General features: G+C 46.3%; 1 protein-coding gene across 6 annotated transcripts in view; it reads right to left on the bottom strand.

The window, feature by feature from the left end:
* Positions 1-6,207: 6,207 nt before the first annotated feature.
* SGSM2 (small G protein signaling modulator 2) overlaps positions 6,208-25,549 on the bottom strand; it is a 61,591-nt gene continuing 42,249 nt past the window's right edge. For 2 of the 6 annotated variants that reach the window (XM_055796549.1, XM_055796550.1), the window contains exons 12-24: positions 24,289-24,423; positions 20,743-20,893; positions 20,129-20,193; positions 19,531-19,676; positions 18,968-19,096; positions 14,811-14,993; positions 13,284-13,685; positions 12,527-12,651; positions 11,187-11,269; positions 10,608-10,717; positions 9,222-9,318; positions 7,809-7,976; positions 6,208-6,424 (exon numbers count right to left, since the gene is read on the bottom strand). In XM_055796549.1, the coding sequence (XP_055652524.1) occupies positions 6,336-6,424; positions 7,809-7,976; positions 9,222-9,318; positions 10,608-10,717; positions 11,187-11,269; positions 12,527-12,651; positions 13,284-13,685; positions 14,811-14,993; positions 18,968-19,096; positions 19,531-19,676; positions 20,129-20,193; positions 20,743-20,893; positions 24,289-24,423 (1,883 nt within the window). In that variant the 3' untranslated portion in view covers positions 6,208-6,335. The remainder of the gene's footprint in view (positions 6,425-7,808; positions 7,977-9,221; positions 9,319-10,607; positions 10,718-11,186; positions 11,270-12,526; positions 12,652-13,283; positions 13,686-14,810; positions 14,994-18,967; positions 19,097-19,530; positions 19,677-20,128; positions 20,194-20,742; positions 20,894-24,288; positions 24,424-25,549) is intronic. The other 4 variants (XM_055796553.1, XM_055796554.1, XM_055796552.1 and 1 more) reach the window with 3 other exon arrangements.

Raw genomic sequence — 25,549 nt, 5'->3', positions numbered from 1 at the left:
TGTCACGCTGGGGCGGACGCACTGTCCCCCGCGGCCGTGCGGCACCGGCTGTGCCCCCCGCGGCCGGGTGAGCCCGAATCAACGCGCACCGAGGCCGGACCGGGGCCCGCACCTGTCCCCAGCGCGGGGCGGCGGTGCCGGCCCGCACCGAGCGGCCGGGCCCGGGACCCCGGGGCGGGACCCTCCGCGCCTGACGGCAGCCGGGCCCCGGGCCGCACCGGTGCGAGAAGGGGCCGGAACCGGGCCGAGCCGAGCCCAATGCCGGGCTCCCCGTTCCCCAGCCCGGTGAGCGGGGGCGGGGGCCTCCGGCTTCCCCGGCTGCGGGGTGAGTGCGGGGGCCGGCGGCGGCTCCGCTCCCCGCGGCCCCCAGGCGGTGAATGCGGGGGGGGGCCGCCCGGACAGCGGGCCGGGGGGGTCGGGGGGGGCTCAGCGGGGTTCGGGGGAGTCAGGGGGGCTCGGGGAGGGCTCAGCGGCCACCAGAGCTTCAGAGCCGCCGGGACAGCCCCGGGAAGGGGCTTTGGGGTGTTTCGTGCCCCGGGAGGGCCGGGGCAGGGCCAGTGCTGCCGCGGGTTTTAACAGCCTCGGGGTGCAGACCCCCCTGCCGCCCCAGCCTGCCGAGGGGCTCTTACTGGTGCCCAGCTGGTTTTCCAAACGCAGCTGTTCCACTGAAACCCTGTTAAGACTCATTGTAGGTGCCTGGTCAGCCCCAGCAGCACCTGCACGGGGTTTGGGTAATTCGATGCTATTAACCAGCCCAGGCAGCCCTGTAACTTGCCACCGTTATCATGGAGGTGGCCTGAGCGCTCTTTGCCCGCTTTCTTGGCATGCGAGATTCTGTTCATCAGAGTATTTTATAGTCTGGTCTCCAGCCAAACCTTACAACAGGTCTGCATAAGCTTCTGGGTTATATATTAGAATACGGTTCGGGGGTGGCGGCTTTTCGGGCTGGAAGAGCAGCAGCCGCCAGGTGACTCTGGTGATGGCTCAGCTGGGCCGGCTGGTGCTGTCTCGGCCGCACCTGGGGCTGGTGGAGGGGTCCTGAGCCGGTGGGCTGTGCTCCCTGCCTGCGGGACACCTGTGTGGGGCACCTCGAAAGGAAGTCGTCAGCCCCGCAACCCTCGGCAGTTGTTTGGCTTCTCCAGCACAGCCAGGGGTGCCGGGACCAGCCGGTGAGCTGCTGCGGGCTTTGGCAAGCGTGGGCGGCAGGGCGCGTGGGGCTGGGGTGCTGGTGGCGCGTTTTACCGTGGCTGTTGCACAGGGGACGTGCAGTGTGGCCTTTATGTTGCGAAGTGGCAGAACTGGTGTCTCGACAAGAGCAAAAGAAAAAAAAACAATTGTTGCGGGTCTGGTAGAGTCGTTAGAATTGTTGCTGAGCTGTAGCAAAGGTTGGTCCAAGCGTGCATCCAAAAAAAAAGCCCAAACAAGAAAAAAACAGCGAACCTGGAGCGCGTCTGTGCGCACAGGCCCTGGTACCGGCCTGCTGGGCACGGCGGAGTGCTCGCACCGCATGGTTCATCGCAGGTTTTCTTACATCCAGAACTTTCAAAAAGGAGACGTGGCAGGGAGATGTCACCTCCCGAAGGGCTGGGCCGTGGCGCGGGGCTCTTGGGGTGTTCTGTGTTCCTGCGGACTTGCCCGGCAGGGCGCTGTGCCGGGCTGCGGGTGTCCCGGGGGTGAATGGCACCGGGGGCACTCGGGGGGCACGTTCAGGGGCAAAAACCGCCGGGACGCCCTCGAGCATCCACCGCCGGCCCCAGCCCCAGCGTTCCCGGCCGGCTCCTCGCGGGCCGCGTACGGGGGCGGTGGGGGAGCTCCGTGCACACACAGCGGGCGGAGGGAGGGGGCCGGCAGCCCCCCGTCCCCGGGCTGACAGCCTCATCTAGCGGCAGCTGCCAGCACAGGGTGTCTCTCCCCTGCCCGGGGCTCTCGTGTGGGTTTACCGCAGCGTCCGAGAGCCCGGTGCGGGGAGCGGAGGTGTGGGAGGGGTGCGGCGTCGCATTTGTGGTTCGTGTGCTTGCACTGCGTCAGCTTTTTTGGTTTGGTTTTTTTATTATTCGTTGGTTTTATTATTATTTTATTAAAAGCATTTCTAGGTGAGCTACTGGAAAGGGGAGGCAGGCCTTGGAGTAGTTAGTCGGATAGCGTAAGGTGTGGCACTGAACTGTTAGGGCCGAAGTTGCTGTGGGTGGCAAAACTGGTGGTGGCGTGGGGGGAGCGACTGGAACATCACCAGGCTGCCAGCACTGGCTTGGGGTTACGGAGAGGGGCAGGGAACGGTGGAGGTTTCTTCTAGTTTGGTTTTCTTCTGGCAGTCTGGAGCAGTGAGGCTGTCGTGGTGATGAAACTTCATTGGGATTGCAACTTGCTGAAATGAATTCCTGTTGCTACAGCTCTGGGGGACAGCTGTCTAAGTATCTACTTTAAAAGTGTCTGAGAAGCTGCAGAGAACACTGGGGGGGTGCGTGGTGTCGTAGGGAAGAAGGTCCCGTAGGAAAGAAGCCAGTGTGTGACCCCAGCTGTAGCGCTCGTGTCTCCCTGCCCACCCCAAGTTCCACCATGCAGACGAGGTCAAGGCAGAGGACATGGTGGCGCTGGAAGGTTATTTAAGCCAACGTGTCTTTGGATACACTTCATAAAGGGCTTACCCCTTCTCTAGGGATAAATACACGACTAACAGCTGTAACAGCCATGAGCAGCAGCTGGGGGTGGCTGCACCTACCCTTTAGCAGAGGCATTTGTTGGCGGTTTTACAGTAGAACGAGGAAATGCTCTGTTATCCTCCGGGGACCCGCTGCCGGGCAGAGCTTTCCAGCCTAAAAACCTGGAAAACTGCTGCAAAACCTGCCAGCAGCAAACCCAGCGGTGGGTAAGGCGGCACCCTCTGAAAAAGGGAGCGGAGGGTCACTGCGGCGGGGCGGGGGCAACTGGGGTTTAAGGGGTTTGCAGGGGGACTGGGAGCGGTGGAGGAGGATCCCTCCTGCGAGCCCAACAACTCGGTTGGGTTTAACGCTGGCTGTGGCACCACCGGGCCTAAAATTGCAGGGTGGAACTTTTATTTTTTTAGCACTTGTCACGGGCCGGCTGCTGCTCCCGCTCCTGCCCCAGGGTTTCTGGCACCAGGCTCAGGCTGTGGCCGGGGGTGTTCCTAGGCAGGCGCTGCGTGCAACTTAAATCTACCCTTAAAGCCATCGAAGGGACGCCAGCAGTCCCTTTGGTGATGACCTATTTAGTACAACAGCTCACACGCGCTCGTCATAGAAACATTAATTACATATTGCACTTTTCGCAGACAGCCCTGACCTTAGGACTCCCTGTTCTGTCTCTGAAATTACCTTGGGGGGGAGAGAAATCGCTTCCAGAGAGTTCCACAGAATGCCTCGAAGATAAGTATTTATTCATATGTTACATTTAAACATAAATAATTGAGCAATACAGTAGTCTGCTCCAAACAAAAATGATTAAGTCAATACACAGTAGTTTTAAAATACGATTAGACAGAATGTTGTAACAAATACAGCAAAGTTCGCGGAGATTTGTTTGTGGCTTAAACAGAGTTGTATAGTACATTCCCAACATACCAAAGAAAAATAGTGCAGTTTTATTTTTTTTACATCGCTTCCTCAGGCTCTGTGAGCTGGAGGGTTTTCTTGCTCTTGTCCATCTTTCAAAAAATACTATTTCAATTTTCAAGTGAACAGACAAACACACGAACTGAAGAAGCGCTTTTGAGACCTTTCAGCAACACGCACTGGCCTGTGAAACGGCGTGACACCGCTACGAACAGCGATGTGACTGGGCTGCGAGCGCGCCTGCCGAGCAGCTCCTCGGCTCCCCGTCCCGAGTGCTCCAGCTCGGGCGCGCGGGGGTGGGTACTGGCTTATCACAACTTTCTCCTTCTGTAACTCCCACTGCTGTTATTTCAGCGCTGCTCTGCGCAGAAAGGGGGTTTCCTTCCCGGCAGCCTCCTCCGCGGCACCTTTGTCAGAACTGAGTGGGCTCATCTGTTCTCGCTTGTATTATGACCGTGATGCTCGTGAGCCCAGAGACCACCACGCTCACCCCTGAAGGCACCAGCGATGAGGACTTCTGGTTTGTGAGTGTGTGTGTGTGTGTGTGTGTGTGTGTGTGTGTGTGTTTACCCTCCTCTCAAATTTTTAAAGACCAATTTTAGGGAGAGCTTGGCTGCTGAGCCAAGATCTTTGTGTGCATTTTTTTTCCCTTTTCAGACTATTAGTTACCATTTTTAGTTCACTGCCATCACGAAGAAATCTCTAAGCACAGATGGTCTTTCTAGAACCAAATCTACCTTCTTGCGCAGGCGACGCTCAGGCTCGGGAGGGCCCCAAGGCAGCGCGCACCTCGTGCCCACCGCTTGGGCAGTAAGGCCAGAGCTACTAGAGCAAATCCCTCCTACTGGCACTTGAATCTTCAGAGTAATTTTATTCCCTACACCCCTTTTTGCTAAAATCTGATTTTAAAAGCTCACGTGAGCTGATCCAATTAAGGTAAACTTCTCTGAGCAGCCTGATCTAGTTGAAGACGCAGGGGGGTTGGTCTAAATGGCCCTTAAAGGTTCCTTCCAACCCAAACCCATCTGCGGCCCTATGAGAAGCACACAGCATTTTCTTGACGTGGTTCAATGGAAACGCAGCTGTGTAACCCTGTCTGCTCTGAAGGATCAAGGGAGTAAAAAAAAAAAAAAGGCTAAACCAAAAAAGCAGAAACAGAACAATTCAGATTCAAAGTCGCATGTTTGGTTTTTTTTTTTTAAAAAAAAATCATTGAGGTTCTAATGGCAAAGGGCCGAACACTTTGGAATGCTTGAAAGTGCTTAAGCCAAGTCCCCAGGCGTCCCAGGAGCACAGGTCACGCACCCACGAGATCTGCAAGCGAACCCCGTCTGCAGAACCCCGCTCCCTCCCTCCCTCGCTGCCACAGAGATGCACTTTTACTCAGAAACAACACGCGCCCTGGGAAAGTAGGTAGAGTATATGTGGTGATTTTATACAGCATGATGAAGTGCTAGGACAGCAGCAGAGCTCCCTGCAGCGCCAGGGCAGCAGCCCAGCTAACCGTCAGTCACCTCTGCTCTCTATGCAGGATGGAGCGGAGCGTGTGTCGCTCACTGAAGCATGCGGCCGAGCAGGAAAAGAAGTGGCACGGAACTTCCATGGGGTGCAGGGATGGCTCTACAAACAGCGCGGTGCTGCGGCAAAGTGGGTCGGATCCCCTGCAACAATTTCAGCTGCTTCATCTGCAAGTGCTGATACCTGCTTGAGGAGATGAGCACCTGGTTTGTGTTTGTGGCATCCCAAGGAACGTCCTCCCAGAAAGCTCCGCAGAGCAGGGAGGAGGAGGCGGGCAGTGCGCACCGAGCAACCTGGAGGTGGCGAGGCTCTGCTGCGTCTGCTCTGAACATCACGGCCCTCCGCACAGACACGGAGCGTGGGAGCTGCTGGCATGAGCAGGGGACCTGTTCCTGTGCGCTAAACTCGTTAACCTGGACTAACTCAGGCAGATGGTGGCACCTGGGAATATTCGCAGAGTAAGTCTGCAAGGTAAAATGAAGGTTTGCCTGTGGCATGTGTAGGCTGTGAAGACTCAACAGCGCGAGCTAGTCCACAATGGCTAACGCATTTTCAGCAGATCTTTACTGCGCATACTAACCCTGTTACTTAGTTTGAGGCCGTTCTCCCAGCTGGTAAAGCAGATCTTTACTGCGCATACTAACCCTGTTACTTAGTTTGAGGCCGTTCTCCCAGCTGGTAACCTTCGTTACTTTTAATTGCTGCTGAATATTCTGCTAAATACAAATCCAAATGTTTTAGCAACAGGAGCTCATACGCATTCTCTTCCATGTTCAAGGACAGGACATAGACAATGAGTCCTCGAGCGTGCTCCTCCAAGGACCCGGTTCAACACCTGCAACGCCTGAGTGAGAGCTGAACCTGGCCTTACCGCCATGGAAGGTTCTGGCAGAGCACACAACGGGCATCCAGGCTTTAAAGGTGCAGTAAGTCAAAAAATAAATGTTCTAGTATGTCAAATCCCCCCTTTTTAATATCTCAAGTATGTAGACAGACAGTCGTCTAGAGAGGGGAAATAAGACAATGCAAAAAGATTTTGTCTAGAAATACAAAGTGAGTGTAACAAGGACTATAAAACACAAACCTTATCTTGGTGAAGGAAAAGTTCTGGTTTTAAAAGTCTGTTACAAATCCCTTTGATATTTATTACATTACATGGAAGATGCAATTAGAACAACATTTTGAAGTTAAGTGCAAGAAATGCTCCACCGATAGCTCACGAGGCCCACAATGACAGTCTGTTCATTATCACTTATTTTCAATCAGCGTCTGCACTTTGTAGACGAGGTCTCTTGCTATCCTCAGAATTTCCTCGGCATTATGATGCTCTGCCATTTCTAAAAGACACAGACAAACATGCTTAACCGTCAGCAGCAGGAACTTCTGCCCTAGCATTGTTATTAAGGTAGAATTAATATTAATTAATTAGTATAACGTTAGCAGCAATCCAAAACATTGCAGGGGGTTAGGTTTTAGAATTAAAGGCAGACTAAGTGAATGAGTCCCTGAGTGATGTAAGTCCTGGCACCAAGATCTAATCCTTCTGGCATTGGTCCTCCTGTTGCAGAAATCCCAGCGCCCTGCGACCCCGGACCAGGAGCGGGAGGTCTGTACCCACGTGTGCCGGTGAACAGCCCTCCTGGGATCTCAAAAATGGAAAGCTGGACTCAACTTGATCAAGGTACCCCTCCAGGCAGGGACTGTGGCTGCAGTGTCTGGGCTGCAAGGGATAAATACAACTGAGAAGGGCTTCGTGTACACGGAGTGACACCCCCCAGAGTTCCACAGACAGACATCCGCACTCTGCCGCTTGAGGCAAGGTCAGAAAGGAGCTCTCAACAGACCCGAGTCCTCAGTTCCACAATAAACACTTCATTCAGCTTGGGCAAGTATTGGGGCTGGTTTGTTTGTGTAGTTTTTGGTGGGTTTGGTTTTGGGTGTTTTTTGAGGGAAGCATTAATGTATAGCTTTGTAATAAGAGTGGCCGAGGCAAAAACAAAACCAAATTTGGGGCTTCTGCAACAGGTGGCTGAAAGTTTCCACATTGATAATTTACTAAATTACTGTGATTACACCAAATTGTTTCTAAACCTCTTAAAGTGTCCTAGCAGGGAGCACTTGTTTAGGACCAACTTGCACTCTGCAGCCCGGAAGGACCTGGCTTTCCCTGGCAGAACACTTGTCGCTCTGGCACTAGATGTTGGCAAGCCTCTGTGGACCACTAGGGTAAGCACTCAGCCAGGGCAGTGGGTCGGGATGTTTTGTGTGAACAGTTGCTTGCGTGTTTCAGCCTTGGGAAGGTCAAGCCCTGTAAACACAAATGACTCTGGTAACCTTAAAACCTGCAAGAGACTTTAGCAAAAAATGAGGCAACATTTTAGCACCTCTCATTAAACCAAAGGCAAAGAGTCACGGTGGCGAATCTTTTTAACATAAACTGGGAAATGCGCTTTGTCTTAAGATGACACAGCTACCATCTTCTGTGGTTCACATAGCTCTTACAACACTGTTGCTTGTGTGTGCCAACTCAAATCTTCAGGAAGCATGTGAAAATCTGGGCTCTTCATTTACACGGAGGGGTAAGAGATTCAGAGCTTAAAATGACCAGGGTCTCATCATGACAGCAAAAGCACTGCACAACTGCAGTTAGTCTGAGTAAGGGAGAAGTAACTCTTGTTACTTGCTTTTTGTCAAAATGTCACTCTCAAAAAAGTCTCTTACCATTAAAAAACTTGATGATATCAGTGAAGTCCATGTTGTTATCACGGATAATCTCTCGATAAACTTCCACAAGTGCTAAGGCAATGAAAAGGACAAAATGTTCTGAAGAGATGTGCTTTGCTGCCCAAATAACTTCCCACACTGTAAATACATCCTCGTACAACAATTCTGAATGGGAATAAACATTACAAGAGCATCTGATTATTCAAATTGACCATTTCCCCCTCTCTAACTAATGTCAAACAGGCCTTACAGACATGAGCAGTACTTGCTGACTCCTCTTTCTCCTCTCCCCCTCTCCTCTAGCCAACTCCTGGCACTTCCTTGTGCAAGTATGGCAACAGCATCGGGTTTAAAGGAAAATTAAGAAAGAACATACATGTGGTGGTGCAGACTCAACCCCAGGAAGACACCTCAATGGCAGTAACCACGCAGCAGCACAAGTAGGCCCATTTGTGCTGGGTAGGGCCACATGACAGGCTGCAAATCTGAATTTGTATCCAGGGCCCCCTTCTTGGCTCTGCAGCGGACCTATAAGCACTAAAGCTCTGCTGTTTTTAATTAGCAACAATTAATTGTATAGCAGATGTGTGTAAGCTAGGTCTACGTGTGCTGCAATTCAGGTATGACCCATGGAAGCTTCATCTTCTTGAACTTTATAGGCTCGTCCTCTGCCCAGTCTGTGACAGTGAGGTCCAGGGGACGGGACGTGGGGGACAGGCAATTCTCTGTGAAGGAGCAGGTAGAGGGTTTAAGTTTACTGTTCAGCTAAGAGTCACAATTCCTCCCCCCTCAGTGTCAGGTAGCTGCTTGTAATAAAATACCTGATGGATGCGTATCGTCTGCCTCTATCACCTCTGCGCTTTACGGTGTTTGAGAGGGATGTCGTCTTTTGATTCTTGCGGATCAGTCTGTAACTCAGAGGAGCTACTGGCTTGCCCGATAGCAAGACAGGTCTCTTGATTATAAGCAGCTGCTTCTGTTAGAGTGGGGGTGGGTGGGTGGTTGTGCTTGTGCAGGGACCCCGAGGTCCTGGGGTGCTCCCACAGTATGTGAAGTACCTCACTCAGCGAAGTACAACAGCTCTTGAGCTAATGCTGAGCTGCTCGTGTTATCAGACGGATTAGAGAGGAGGTATCAAAGCTTACAAAGGTGATCAACTTGGGATCACCTTGTGCAAACAGGCATTTGCGCTGAGCAGAAACTTGGCTTCATCCCCATTACCAGCAATTTACAACACTCCTTTACAAGCTCTGACTTTGTTCCAGTGCTAGTCCATCTCCGAGAGCTGCATTAGTTTTCCTAGCTACAAACCCTCGTGAGCCTAGCTGCTACTCACCATCCAGACATTAGGCCAAAACACAGAGTTGCAGTTTTGCACAACTCTAAACTACAGGCATAGAACATTATTACCTCTTTTAAAGTCAAGCAGGAACCAGCGATAGCAGAAGTAAAAGTGAGTGTAATCTCCATTCTGGTGCATCAATTCAAAAAGCTCTGAGTCTAAAATCTAAAATGCAAAACATCAGCCGTCAGTATCAGAAGGTAGCCCAGATCAAAGGCGCTGGAGTCTGGTTAAGACTTTCAGGCTGCTCTTTATCACCTGATCCTGTGGTTAGTCAGAGCAGCTGCTCAGCACAGATAACTTTTACTACGTGTTTGCAAAACGCCTGTAATGTGGGTGCCCTGACAGAGGCTGACGAGGTGAAGAGCTACTGTGGCGCAGGTATGAGGTGACAGCAGTCAGTCTTCATTGTGATTTTACAGGTGCAAGCAGCAAGTTACACATCCTACAGATTTTCAACAAGTGGCAAATTTTCATCTTCCCACCTAACCCTGCTCTTGGATTTTAACATAGGAGCTGGGGAACAAAGACTGAAGCCATTTACTTGGGGAAAAGAAGGAAGAGAGACTTCTTCACCTCAAGTCTGTAATTCTGATGAGGAGTGGCACGGTTCCACACCGCAACATCCAAGCTCTCTGGAACTGAACTTGCCAAACGCCTGCTAGATGTCTTAAATGTTTAAGTACAGCAATAGTTACTCCTCATAGGTGTATCCTAAGGGCTGCTGGATGTGGGTGGCATCCTCTGACAGTCAGCTACTCAGCACTGTGGCCATGTGATCATCTGCTGCTGGCATTTGCCATGCTGGCCATCTTCTTTGTTGACTGACCTTTATTTTCATTACTTTGTAATATGCCACCTATGAAACCGAATAATGGTTTATTCTGATAGTTTTCACCCTTCTTTATGCTAACCTTGCTCAGGTGCCTGGTGCTTTCTGGAATGTCTACGCCTTAGATCTGTCCAAAAGAAACCCTGTTCAGCAAGCATCCCGCGCAAACACAAATATAGCTATGGTCTGTTTAAACCTTTAAGAAAATTTGTGCCACAAATACCAGTGTTTTCTCTTCCAAAAAGCCGTGAAGACTGCATCTTAGTGCTGTTTCTCACTGATGTCAGTTGGAGCTGGACTGGGCCAGTACACATTACACGGTGTAGCTGGTGTACTGCAGGCAGACGTTTGAGGGGTTTGTTTTGTTAAGTTATGAAGAACTGACCTGCTGTAGTACACACACTTTATTGTAGCAGCAAGTGCTGCTGAGGAGCAGGAAATCAGTTTGGGGCTGCATAAAACAACTCTTCTCCTCCCCAGCTCTGAAGGAACAGATGACTAGGAACCCCGTCACTGGAGTTCCTGCCCTTCATGCCTGGAGTTGATGCCCTTCATAGCATCAGGCTAGTTCTCAGCCTATCCCAAAACCTCACCTTTCAAATAAGATTAAAAAAAGACTCACTTGGATTAGGGACCGCATGTTGGCAAAGTGTGTGTCCATAGCACCTCCATTGGGGAAGTTCTGGCTCATCCTCTTCATCAGGTGGCTGAAGCAGCTGTAAGCCAGCTGATCTGCAGACACAATGCAGAACGTGCAGTGTTGCTAATTGTGTCACTTTCTTGAACCAAAATAACGAACTGCAGGCAAGGGAAAAACAGGGTTTTCCCCTTCGGTGTTCCCCAATCCCGTGTTTAGATGAAACAGAAGACAATACCTGACTTCGGACTATTTTTACTAGTTAAGCTTTAAAACAACGCAGCTTGCAGTTGACTTTTCAGCTTCAGCAACTGCCAGAACACAGCTGCTTTGAAAATGTAGTAAAATTTAATCTGGAAGTCAGCGAGTGAACAGAGAATCCCCAAGACACTAATGTCAGCCATCTCAACAACAGCCACATGTAGAGAAAATACGAACCAAGAGCTCCAGGTTTGGTTTTCCTGGTGAGCTAGCCCTGATTAATGCATACAACTTCTTCTAAAACAGCATTTTTGAAAACCTCCCTTAAGATACCAACATGTTCCAAAAGAAAACCCTTCCTACCATTGTCAAGTATAACCATCAAAGGAGCCAGGAGGTCACACATGCCTTGAACATAACCAACTTCTAGGTGCTCCCAAACGTAACTGCAGAAAGGAGAAAACACAAGAGATAACAGGATTAAAAATCCTCTTGCTGCATGGTGGCCTCAAAAATTTGTCCTTCACCTAAACTACAGCTCCTTTTGGAAGCTTTTAAGTGTCTTGTTCTAGAGTGCTGTAAAAGATAAAGCTAGAACTGCAGAGAACTGCAACAATTCAAATCTTCCACACACCGGTATAAAATGACAACTATTTCTGCTGTTTCCTTTTTCAGGAAAATTCCTAAAGGCTTTATAAACAATCCATGATGAGGACGGAGCAGCGTGTGAGACAGGAATATCTCTTGTAATGTGACTCTTGCTGTAGGCTCTTCCCATGTTGCGAAAGAGGAAAAGAATGCTATCCATTGTCTACTTACAGGACGAATTAATGGTGTATTTTTCTCTTCCTGTTCCTCAAAGGCTAAACATTGTATTGAAGTCTAATTTGATTATGCGAGATCAAATCTTAAACAGCTGTTGAACGTGTGTGTTTCAGAATTTTTTTGACACTTTACATTCCAGAGTATTTCACAACCCTGTATTGTTTTCTGCTTGGATAGAGAGGGCCAAACCTTACGCGCGTGGCTTGCATATCAATAGTTGGGGAAAAAACAGCTAACAAAGCATAAACAGTCAACTGGAAAAAAGCCCAGATTTTTAAAAAGTAATTGGGTTTTTTTGGCTTTTGTTTTCTTTTTTCCCCCTAAGTGGAATCTTGGTATCTTTTTCTGAGTGTTAAAGTCTACACCACTTTCTGCTTTAAGTGTGTTTAGCTGAATAGCTTTTGTGGTGATTTGCATTCCTAAAAGTGAAAACTACCTTTCCATGGATTCCAGCTTGTCTCAGTGGTCAAAGACGTTGTTTTGATTTGAAGATGCGTTCTGTCTACTCAACAGACATCCCTCAAAATTACATCTGGGCACCCCTCACTTACTGTCACCTTTATAGCACACCATTAGAGCACAGATCTATTATCCTGGTAAGGAGGAAACCAAAGCTAATGGTACATTTAGAGAATAGTTCAAGGTGACCGATAGGGTCTGTCTCAAGGCAGAAAGAACGTTCTCCAGCCTGCCTTCCAGACTTGGACCACCTATCATACCCATGCTCTCTAATGTACCATCCTACCTGTTCCCTCCCCTTGTAAGTTTTTTTAACCTCATTAGTGAGAATTTTTATACAGACTATTATTTGCATATTATTATAGTCTATGGATTATGACAGAAATGTGAAAAGTAGTTCATTTTACAATCTGTATTACCTGCACATGACGTTTCGGAGTTTCTCCAGGTTGTCGGCAGTAAAATACCAGTAATTCCGATCACACCTCTGGACATCTTTATCAATTCTGTGCAAATTTAAGGCAACGGTGTCCAATAACTCTATCTAGAAAGGAAAAGGTTTAGTGAGATCTGCTGAATTCAGAGCATTCCCAGGACCTTGTGCAGATTTGCTCTGGGAATCAACAAACCAGAAACAGTGCAATTATCCTTTGGGCATATGAGAGCATCAAAATACTCAATTACTGTGAAAAATCCCAGGTAAAATGCATGCACTTTCACTGGTAAATGTTCCAAGCCTGTCCTATTTCCACATAGTTGTTATTTCCCGTTGAACAATTTCAGCACAGAGAGGCAAAAACTCAACTACTAATCTGCTGACAGCAACACTAATAGACATGGTGGAGTCTTGAATCCAGGCCGTGGTTCAGGTTGATTAAATGTGGGGTTTAGCTTGAATTAAATGACACTGAAATCTTACAGGTGGTACTAGAACTGTACCATATTCTTTTCCTTGCCCTCTCACTCAAAAAAGACCCAATTTTTTCTTGCTGTCTTATTTCCAATCTAGCTCAAAAGCCAGATGGAAAGATCTGGATGCAAAAATCCTCAGTTACTGTCCCACTACCTGTAGTTCTAGCTTGGTATTATCTCTCATTAAATCCTATCTGAAAAAGTACAAGTCTGCTAGAAAAACAACGCTGTGCAGAGTTGATGGTACTTAATGTTGCAACCTACTGTGTAGGATGCAGCGCAGACAGAAGCAACATCCATTAAATAATCCACCTGGGAACACAGCTGCTCTTCTGATACAGAATCCTGAGACTGTACAACTGGCTTGGCTTTCTGCATACGTGGTATGTCTGGATCAGTCCTTTCCAAGTCAGTGCTAGCTTCTTCTTCAGCCCCGTCTTCAAAGGAGACGCTCTGCCCATCATCGATACTGGACAGGATACCTGAGGCCACAGAGTAGTTCCTCGAGGATGGCAGCCCAGAGTCGGGGGAGTCAAACTCCACAGACTGTCGCTCTACAGCAGCTGCTGCTGCTGGCGTGTCAGCCGACACCACAGTGAAACTGGGATCATCCTGACCTTTTGAGTCCCGCTCCGCTGAGTCAGCTTCGTCTACAGATATAAAGACCTGGGTGTGGGCAGGGGAGAGAAGATTTGGATGAAATGGGAGAATAGAGAAGGAAGAAACATTAATGTAGCAAACAAACCTCCTGCCACGAGGGAGAAATGATTATATTACTTCAGTGAACAAGATCACTGATTAATAGAGCTTCCCTGCATGCAAATAGTTGAGAGCTCCTCACTCAGTCTTTATACTGAGACTGTAAATCTAAAAATAATACCACTTGATGATCTCATATCCATCTCCTATGAGACTTCTCTCACTTTCACAATCTTCAATTACAAATATCTTGGAAAGCAGTGAAGCTTCCCTACCTGCAACACCAAGACTAACAACATCTGGTCATTGCCATGTTATCTTCAAAGATGACCAGCATATATCAGGCCTCTGACAATCTGGTTCAGCTGCTGCTGTTTGAAGTCAAAACTGGCTTTCAAATCCTTTTCACCATGCAACCACTTTACCTCTTCTCTTGCTAAAAAACTCTGTTGAACTATTTCAAGTTCTCTTCTCCCTTGCCTTACTGAGATCAGTTAGCTCTTTGAAGTCTGCATAAGAATGGATGCCCAGAGACGCTTTTGGCACACCCATGCCAGCTCTCCTGTGCAACAATGTGAAAAGAAACCCCTTTCTCGGTTATTCAAGTTCCAGAGAGATTAATTCAGTCTGCCGCTCTACTGCTTAGCATCTTACCTTAGACCGACAAAGGTCCCCTCTCCCAAAATAAAATCACACTCAACCTGTCAATCAAGGACATGACAGAATCAAAAATGTGCTTTAATAAGAGGGATCTTTTTCTCTATGCTGGATTTGAATAAAGGACCTACAAGTAACAGAACTCAAATGCTATTCCCCTACTGAGAGAAAGATCTTCTTATAGTAGGTGGACCTCAAAGGCCCTTAGGCTGTTCCTGCTTCGGAACAGCTACGCCTTACCCCAGAATACAGACCTGCTCTTAGCTCTATTATGGAGGCACTACAGCTTCAAATTCTGTACAAGATTCAAGCAGCTCCAGACTGATGGTAACTTAGTGCTAACCCAAGTCTCTGCTTCCGTGGCCTGCGCCTCTGCAAATGCCAAGCCTCCTGCACTGCCTGGGTCATAAGGGTGAACAGGAAGGGAGTACCTACATCGTTGCTGATGGTGGAGTCCCTGTGAATCAGTCGCTGGACGTGGCTGTCAATGCTGCTGCCCGACGAAAACTTTGCCAGCGTGGCAGAATGTGATTCTTTCTCTCGCTGCTTTACAATGACCTCACAGGCTTTCCACTCAGCCATGACCTTCTGATACCGGAGAGCAATGTCTTCATCCACCTGCAGACAGACAGACCCTGAAATACTGGTCTTCCTTGAAAGAAAGCATTAACAGTGAGTGGAAGTCAGGAGGGAGAGGTCTAAAGCAAGTGTAACATATCAAACTGAAAGCCTGAAGGATCCCGAAGCCCTCTTGCTACAGCGCACATCATCGTGAGTGGAAAGCGCAATGACCGAAGCAGTAAGATACTGCATATTTACCGCAGGGAACAAATTATTGCTGTAGGTGCCAGAGAAGATTCATGTAAGCATGTGTATATGCCATCAACAGCGTTTCAACATTGTTCAGTAAAGAATGAAAGAAGTCACAGTCTTTCACGTGAAACCTCATGTAGAACTCTGACACAATCTGATGGAGCAATTGCTGTCTCTAACAGGAGTATTCCTAATTTCATTACACCTCCTTTGCAACCCCCTCTCTATTCCCACTCTTAACACAGCCCTTGCACAGACTTCCAGGTTTGTAGGCATCAGCCCGTACAGAGTCAGATGCTGGAAGAGACTCCTCAACAGCTGAAATCCCAGCTCTCACAGCCCACCCTTGTGGCTGCACCCTGCGTGGCCAGATCCAACCACTCTGGTTCCCACAGTAATAAAACAGATTTGTGCCACTGCTGGCTTTCTCTGTTGAAAGACAGACAGACACACACACACCCCTTGAGCTCTTAAAGGACACGTAGTAATTTTACTGCTCTGTCACTTGTCAAGAGCATAAGAGAAACCGCAATTGTGAGTTGGCTTCAGGCTCTGGACTCTACTGGCTGGAGTTGCTACCAGAGCATTCATGCTAAGAGCTGCAGGCTATTTGTCACTTGAGGTAGCTGTCGAGTCATAAATCATAAAACACAACCGTTAGTGGAACGTTGGAGGACAGCCATGTTTGGGAGCGCCCCAGATACCGATGGATAACTGCAAAAATACCATCAGAAGGCAAAGATGATAAATCACCTGCCATGACTTCAGTTAAGGACACAATAAGTTTCCTATGTGTGCAAATGTTATGAGTTTTCATGTCATTAATGTAATAGACTGATATTCAATGGTAAGCTTTAGACTCCAACAGCACATGTCTTTGAGGAGTCAGTTATTACTGTTATTTACTACTGGTGTTGAGCAGCTCGTTAGAATTCCAGCTGAGGTTTGGAGCACCCCTGTGTTAGCATGGTACAAGCTCAGGGTAAAAAAAATAATCCTACAGGAGCCTACATTCTGCAGATCAGACCTTTTATACCTTGCAACATATCTTTAGGACTTTACTGTAATTCCTATTGTACAAATGGATTCGAGCATTTCTTTCTCCTTGCCAAATCTTTCTGTTCTAGCTGTATATATGCACGTGCCCTTCGAAGCTGGGGCTAGAACGCATGAGTCGTGGCTCCAGATCTCCCACTCTATAAAAACTTAAGTAACCGAGTCCTTTGTTTAGTTCCAGACACGCCTTCAATTTCTACACAAGGATCATAAATCTGATGGTTCATATACCTGTGGAGAACAGAGACAGCAAAATGCAGTATATGTAAGAAACCTCTGATATCCTGTATTTCTTGAAAATTTGAGCTTAAAACCCAAACAAACAATAAAGAATAATGAATGGAGCGCCAAATGCAAATGTAATAAATTCACACTGCATCTGGAAGCACTACAGTTTAGCCAGATCACTGCTGCTGAAGCTCTGTGCCAAATTCATAAGAGTGTTTGGAAGGGCCCTTCCTTTTTCACCAAGACAGTACGAATTAAGGAACCACGTGGTGCTCTGAAAGGACTTCTCTGTTAAACTTGTGCTGTATGCAAAAAAGGTGTGACTGAACAAGACCCCTTGTAGAACAGACGTACGTTCCAGCAGGACAGCCTAGCTGGATATCTGGATTTGCTTCTCTTTTGAGGCAGTTTGCCTGGCCTTTCATGAGATAAGACAACCCACAGGACTTACTGCCCTTGGTGGTTTCTGAGGTGCTTTGTCTTCTTCTGATGCTGATGTTATGGGAGGGCAGGAATTCGCCTCAGCAGCGCTCAGCAGAACATTCTTGATGTACACACTATAGCTGGAAAATCTAAGTGTAAATACCTACAAAGATGACTGGATTCAGAACGAAGAATCTGGATTGCAACCCAGTTTGAACAGTAAGGGGTATATTTTTCCATCTGTGTTCAGAACTGGTTTGTAAAGATTAATGCAAGGAAAAAGAAGGTGAATTGCTGTAGCAATTTTTAGTAAGAAGAATGCTGCTTATAAAGTGCCCACCGTTTGAAAGATAGCCATTTTTTCCATTGCAAGGCTCTAGGTCAGGCCGCCCTTCTGATCTGCAGGTTCTCACAGGGATATAAACTGTCCCTTGGAATGTAACTGTTGGGAGTTATGCAAATGCCAAATATTTTGATATATAAACCACTCCTTATCCATTTAATCCAGAACAAGATCAGCTACTGCACGAGTGCTACCTCCCTGATAATAACACTAACAGAAAAGCAGATGAATGTGTTAATTATATTCCAGGCAAACCTCATTACTGTTCTAGACAGTTTGGGTGATTCTTCATGTCAGCTAAAAGCAATGCTTTTACCAAGGTACAAATCCAGACCTTGCCCATAGGGCAGTCTCCTACTGTAGTCCTATGGCTCCGTGACGGAGAACATCCCTTTCCTCAACAGTCAAGGAGTAAGACTAGCAGCAGTGCTGGGGTTTGTCATGGCAGACCGGTGCTCCCGCTGCGTTTGAGCCCAAGCGACTGCAGGAGATCTTTACAACAGTGGCACTACCCAATCTGCTCATCACAGGAGGCCTACACTTAAATTCTTGCTTTGCCCATGAATCAGCTCTACAGCTGCATTACTGTATGTATGTAGGTATGGACTATTACCGAAGATGCCTGTTACTCATCACCTGAGGGCAATATGTTAGCTTTGGCTCCATGCTGCAATAAAAATGCCACAAGCATTCATAACAGCAGCTACACTGGATCGGATAAAGGCTAGTGTAGCCTAGCAGATGCTGGCAGAAAGCGTACAGGAGTAAGAAACTGGAGTATTGCTGTATCTTTCTCAGCACTTTGGCTCAGGACCACATCCAGTTTCTGTTCAGTAACCGTAGCTGAGTGAAGGCAGGACTGCCTGCCGCTTTGCCTAGCTCTGTGTTTGTTACCAGCCTGGTGTATTATCAAGGCACTTGCCTAGTAATTACCAAATGAGAACACTCAGCAAAGTAAAAAGTTGATATTGCTAGAAACAGATCAGCAAAGGGAGGTAGTGTAACGAAGAGGTGGGCAAATTGTGGTTTCATTAATGGAAATTATATACTTAATGCCAAGTTCCAGACTGCGAAATAAGGCTGTGACACAACCTAGGCAATTATTCACTGATCAATGTTAGCAGCAGCATGGGAGATATTAAAAGGAATAACGTCTCATCTGAAATCATACCTTGTGTTTTACAGAGGCACATCTTATTTAAGTCTAGCAAAAGCATAATGAACTCACAAACCAAACCTCCCTCTGGGTATTTTTAGCCTCTAGATGGTAACTCCAAGCATGCTTCAGAAGGTACATCTGGGCTGTTCACAGCTCCAACAGAAGTCCACACATGCAGATGCAGTATCATGTTGATAAAGTAATTTCCAAGAGCATTTTGAAGTATAATTCAGCTAACACACCGTATAAAAGAGGGATGACTCAAATTACTATTCAAATGTCAGTACCTCCCCATTTTGTAAATGACAAATTTGTGAAAACAGCATTTGTTAAGGGCAAGTGCAAGTCACAGGCAGAGGCTGAATACAGGTTTCCTGACTTCAATAAGGAGCTCCCTTTAGTGATTTTCAGACATGATATCATAAACCCTCTATTAACATGCATCACTCAGGTTTTCAGTAGCATTTTTTCCTTCAGAATATTAAACAATAATAAAGTCTAACACTTGCTATTCAGAAAACAAAACCTATTCTGCTAACATAATTCAAATCTCCGGAAAGCTTTGCTTACCTGGTCCATTTCCTTTTTGGCCATGCCAAATTTATAGTGACCTAACAAGAATGGCCACACTTCCTTTCGAATCTCATGCTGTACGCCACCATAGTAAACTCTTCTTAGTAATTCCAGTTCCCTGTAATTCTACAGCAGTCAGGAGAAAGAGGCATTGAAGGTAATACATCTTTATTTTCTTCAGGCATGCTCATATATGATTAATACCAAGTATAAAGACAGTGAAATACATGCACGACACTAAATAGATTTTACAACTTGATTCAAGCCTTTAGGGCCCTAGCTCAAATCCAGTCTAATACAGGTTGTCATGCCTCCTTAATAGAATAGAGTCATCATGAGATCAGTTGCTTTGATGTTAATCGATATCTTTGCCATCATCAGAGAAGCAAAAGATAAAAGAGATTCTAAGAACCGACTCACTCCACTAGGAAAAGAAGTGATCCTGTGAAGGGTAGAAGACACCTTTAATACTTCCTGGGGTCCACTCTAAGGGGTACCACACCCAACGCAGCAGTGTATGGGAGCCAGTGTAATGATCATAAAGGTATCCTGGTACTTACCTTCTTGTCCTTCTGATACTTGCTCCAGACCTCTTTAGTCAGGCCTCCTGCAGCACTGGACGGTTTGTCAGGTGGGATAATAGTGTGGTTCACGAGGGCAGACAGATGAGTTCGCACTGTTGACAGATGGCGGCAGTAGGCAAGCCCTGTGGTTGGGGCGGGAGGTAAACTTCTATAAATGAGCAATATGCCTAGTATCAGCAGCTCCTTTTTGAAGATGAAGCTGTGACATTTTAAACCTGCCACTAATAATACCATATGAACTAATATTGCATAGTACTATATAAGTACAGCCAAAGATTAAATAAACCTTACACAGACTAGTAAAATCCAAATAGAATATCACACTGCAATATAAAACTGCATTCTGTCTTCACTAAGTATTAGTTCTCCCACTGCTATTTGCAAAACCCACAAATAATGGAATTATGAAGCTATGACACTTGAGTCACGTCCACTCTGCTGCCCTGAGGTGATCTGACTCAACAATAACTTTGCATTTAAACTGCTTTCTAAAATGTCTTTTTTTTTTTTTTTTTTTTTTTTTAAGGTAAGCATACGGGTAGCACAAGGGTTGGACATAAGAAGCTTCACTTACATCCATAAAAGGCTCTGGAAACTATCTGCCTCTTCATGCTTTCACACAACATCTTTAATGGAGTTCTGTGGAGACACCGTAACAGGAACACGATAGGTCAGAAGGACAGAGATCATCGTGAATTTTATGCTGATCCCTATGACCTACACATAGCAATTCTTTCTCTGTACCAAGATTTATTTAGCTAAAGGACAATAATGACAAATTACACTTTTTAAAGCATTTTCCCCACCAGCATTTTGGCCACAAACAGATTCACCAGGCACATCTAGCTACCACTGCTGTGGGTACATCGTAAAGGTCCTTGTCAAATTAAATGAATTGTTGCCCTTCACTGTAATTGTTAATGACTTGTTAAAGAAAACACTTCCAGAGCTGAATTATATTAAACCAGACAAAAGAACTAGATGCAATTTCTCTATCAGAATGTGATTTGCGTAGTTTAATAGGTTAGTTTTAATAAACTAAATTTCTTGCTGTCTAACTCCATCTTATTCTGTTAGAACTACTTGAAAATTGTTACTGTCACTGGTGCTGCAATCAACAAATTTTTCTGCTTTTAGCTGTGGTACGCACAAAGTCTCCCAGGTAAGCTCTCCGCACCACTTGCTTACCGGTCATGGATGCAGTTGCAACAGCTGGGTATATCATAGGGAGTGCTGCCTGTTGAACAAGAGACACATGAGGATCCTTGGCTGCAGTGCTCCAGCTGCCACGAAAGCGAGTTTGCCCCAAAGCCTTGCATCTCTATCATTTCACTGGTGTCTAGAGACAAAACCAAACAAAACAGCAGGTCATCAACCTTTTTTCTTCTTTCCCCCTCTTCCTTCTGTGCATCCTGATGGCTTCATGCTTTACTTCTCAGCAGGCTCTGAACCTTGATTCCAAAAAGGGGAGAGCACCATCCTCAGAAATACTGCTCCAGGAACATCTAAACCAGCTGCATGCTGTGCACAGTCAGTTCCCATGAAGTAAAATCCCTTCACCATTTCCCCTTTTCTTGCCCATGCACATCCCCATTCGTGTTTCAAGAGAACAGAGAAAAGGGTGCTGCAGTAGCAACGACACTGGTTCTTGTGTAATACTATGGTAACGTTATTTATGGCCAGAAGAGATCACCTAACCTAACCTTCTATTTAATTCAGGTCTCAGAATTTCATTTTGCAGTTCCTGGAATGAGCCACATAACTACTAGTTCAGCAAGAGTGAAAGTTTGAGCATAAAAGACATTAAGACAAACTGATTCAGTTATTTTCAGATGATGTTTCTTTCCCCCTCAGAACTAGATCCTAAAGCATTTAGCGCAGAAGGATAGTTCAAGTCCTACTACTGTCAATACTATGTCCATAGAAGTAGGATACTCTGCAGGAAAATGTGATCCAACAGTACGGTGCAGCTGCTTGAGTCATCCCTGCTCCACCAAATCTATTTGCGTTTTTAACCAGCTTCAGGAAGGCAGCCCCAAAAAATCACCAGTTGCCTGCAGAAAGTTTGGCTTTGCTCTTCGACTTCCCCAGCTGGCATTTGAGCTTGTGGGTTTTTTTGTTTTATAATAAATAACTGGCCTTTCAGCTCACCCATGATTAAAATTAAGGCAAATGCCATAATACTGTATGTCACTAAATTAACATTGGTAAGCAAAATCCAGTCCCCTGGGCCGTGCTTTTAAAACATACATTTGTTGGGTAATGGTAGGGGCAATTCCAAACCATCTCATGCATTTTAAATCAAGGCAGCACAAAGCATTTTAGTAGTGCCTATTAGAAAGTGGGCATAGGTGAGGAAGGAGTGGAATAAAAACATTTGTTAACAGAAAAAGCACAGGCTCATGCGGAAGCAGTCATGTGTATTTCATTTCACAAAACAAAGTGTGATGCAAAAATGCTCTTCACCTTAATTCTTCAGGAAGGAGCTGAATGACCCAGTATTTATTGCAGCTTCTTATTGGGTTCAAATGAAAACCACTGGACAAACATTTCTAGATTGTTACTGTTTGCCTCCCCTCTACAGACAAGAAAAGTGGGTTTTTCAGTTTTAATTTATTTTATTTTTTAGAGAAACAAGGAAAGAACCCCACAGGACCTAAAGATTTAGATGAAAGGTACATGAATTAGTGAAGAATTAGAGTGAACAGCATCTTTTATTTAATTGTGGTGGTGTTATCTGTAACTTAAGCTACATGCAAAAGTCGAGCATGTTGCAAAACGTAAAAGCAAATGTCTAGCAAACCTGCTACAACAGTGTTGTCATTATGTAAAAGGGATGCTGCTGGAGAGACAACAGCCAATCCAATCTAGTTCAGCAAGAATTGCTGCTCAAACAGCAGACCAATTCCTAACTCTACCATTATCTTCAAGATTAAATAATCAAGTGCAGATACCTGACAGCCATTCTAGTGGAATAAAATTTCCATCATCTGACTAAAGACTAAATCGGGTTTCTAATGCTTTAGATCACAGCATTAGCCTCTTACCGTGAGTATGTGGCAATGTTAGACCTTCTTGCTTTCTATTATCACCCATATCCAGACATAATCAGTTAAAACACACAGAAACTTCCTGAAACAGTGTATTTTCTCCAGGGGAATGCTGTATTTCTGGAGTTTCTTTCCATGCATACCTTCCAAGAATTCTATTAACTTGGACTGGGCTTTATCAGTTTCTAGTGGCTACTACCTTGCTATAAGGGTGTGGGCAGCCTACAAGTAATGAGGAGGATCTCCTTGAACACATGTTCATAATCTATCCAAACAGAACTCAAGCGCCAAGAGAGACACAGGGCAATTACTGTCTCCTACAGTCAGTCCCACCAGACCAGGACTAACACCCATTTGGAACCAAAATCATAGCTCTGCTCTTTAAAGGTATGAGTAACTTATCTGGAGTCAAGATATGTTGTGTTTTAATTAGGAAACAGAAATACCAGAAAAAGTATGTTCGTGGTAACGTCATCAATGAAAAATACAGACACCCAAACTTGCAAGCAGTTGCTTCTCTTTCCTGCTTCCTCTGCAGATGTCAAACTTTTGACAGCTATTTTACAGCCTGATAACAGAGAAGATTCTGATCTTGCTGATACACACCAGTTATTAGGAAGAGGCGGAGGCTGTTTTGATTTTAACAGGAGCATGCCAGATTTGGCACATGCACTCAAGCGGTATCAAGACCAAAAGTATGGCAGTATCAAAGCTGTGCAGTAACTGGTAAGCCTAGAGCAGAGAGAGATTTCACATGAACCAGTGGAGATGCCCTGACAACATCTGCCCGTCTTCTGAGCAAGTGCAATCCTTAAAATCCAAGCTGTGCAGGGAGGGTTTTGCATGGGGAATGGATTATTTTGTACACCATTCAGCTTCCTCCTTTGGGGAAGGAAAACTTCTCAGTCTGCAGAACTACGCTACTAGATCCTGAATGCTTGCTAATACACTTCTTTGAAGACCCCAACTTAACACATCTGTTCTGAATTGCTTTAGGAAAAGAATTGGGTGACAAATTTTTGGAAGGTGGAGAGTCTGGCAGCTGCTCATCTGAAACCCACCTAGCCTGCAAGAAGTGGAATGAAAGCACCTGACCACAGAAAGGTATTGCATCCGTACAATCTTCTCTGCACACTTCTGCTACCCTGTATCTGAAGTATCTGAAGTGTGGGAGCATGTATGCTTGAACCATCCCTGGGCTAAACAGTAACTTGCTACACTTCTACCCTATTCTGTCTACACAGGCACACTCTGTTTCTGACTTTGCCCAGCACACCACTGCTCTTGCTGTAATGGTTCAACTCTGATCCTTCCTACACAAGGCTGCCTTCCCAGTCTGTTAACACTGTGCACGACCAACTCACAGAGAGAGAACACAAAGACCTGTTACACTCCCTCCTCTTGTGATGACAGGTTGTATGAAGGTGGGGCAGGAAGCCTCTGGAAGGAGAGTAGGTTTGTCTGTTCAGCAGCACACAAGCCTAAAGGAGAGGGAAGATGCTGTTGCTTCCACTTCCCATAGGTTGTGAGCATATGTGTACAGCCCCTCTGCACAGTCAACATAATCTCCAGATTCACGGTGTGAATGAAATGTTTTTCCCTGTAATAATGCCAACACTGTTGTATGCATCAGTGGAACGAGCTGCAATAGAGCTCTGGGACACAGAGGGAGGAGGATAAAAACCTTTCATCCTATTAGGAGCTGTGAGGTTCCGAGAGCAGATCATTGATAGCATTGCGTGTAGCTTATCTTCCTCCTCCTCATCATCGTCAACAGAGGTAGAGCGGCTGGCAGCTAAGTGGTGGTAGTTAATAGTTACTGCTCAAAGAAAATAGTGAAAGAGGAGCGTAAGAAGAGAGAACTTGATTCTGCGGGAAAGCTCAAAGTTCAGCGAAGACAAAGGACTTGAATCCTGCCCTCTTCTCGAAGGCAAAAGCTCCTGTAAACAGGTATGAAAAATGAGTTTTGTACAGAAAAAAAGCATGCTCCACCAACCACAGGCCAGCTCTTGATTGTGCAAAGGCTGTGTTCTCAGAGCACACGTGTCACATCATGGCAACAGAGAAAGGTCCCAGTGCCAGCCTGCAGTAGGTGAGTATGCTTTTTAGCAAAACTCCATGGGAATTCTGGGCTCCAACTAGATTCTCTCCTTCACCATGCCCTTATTAATGTTGTGGCCTCTTTTCCACTCTTGAGAGCTGTGCCAGATGCATCTGGACAGCAAGCATTCTGCTTACATGCAAGACACAGGCCTCCTCCTAAGGAAGGCTGAGGCAGGAGCCAGCTTGCTCTGCCTGGCGCTCAACAGGCAGGTCTGTGCTGAATGAGCCCACAGAATCTGCAGTCCGCTTGATTCAGGCAAAGGCAGAACATGCTTTTGCTGGTGTGTGCATGAACTTACCAGTGCAAATCCAGAAGCCCTAATAAAGCATGGCCACCACTGTGGTTCAGTCCCCTGGGGTAAGGAGGGTTCAGTTGAGATTTCTGCTTTTTCAGCTGCAGTAAGTCCCAATATGAGCAGTAAATCCAAATCCCCTGCAAACTTTAGGGTCTGATCTTCCTGGGAAATTCTTGCTTCTTTGCCAAGGGGAATAAAACCGAACATGCTGTTTGAGAACTAGCTCAAATGCCTTCTTGCATGTAAGGAATTTGTATTCACTGATGACATGAGGTGGTTTGGTGCTCGGGAATTAATTTAGTTTCCTTGGAAGGGCCTTTATTTATCCATCGTTAAGTTCTTGTTCCAAGCCAGGAAAACTTAGCCAAGGGAGTTCTTGGGGTACTTTAAAAGTTATGATTTTCTTTTCTTTTTCTAATAGCAACATTATGAGCAAGCATTGTGGCTAATAAAAATATCCTCACTTTGGGAGCAAAACTGCTCTTGGCTAGTCAACCAATCTTCTTGCTTTTAGTCTCAGTTTGCAAGCCCAGGGGAGTATTTTGA

This window comes from Falco peregrinus, chromosome 2 (assembly GCF_023634155.1).
Source record: "Falco peregrinus isolate bFalPer1 chromosome 2, bFalPer1.pri, whole genome shotgun sequence".
NCBI lineage: Eukaryota > Metazoa > Chordata > Aves > Falconiformes > Falconidae > Falco > Falco peregrinus.
This window is presented reverse-complemented; position numbering and strand designations above follow the sequence as displayed.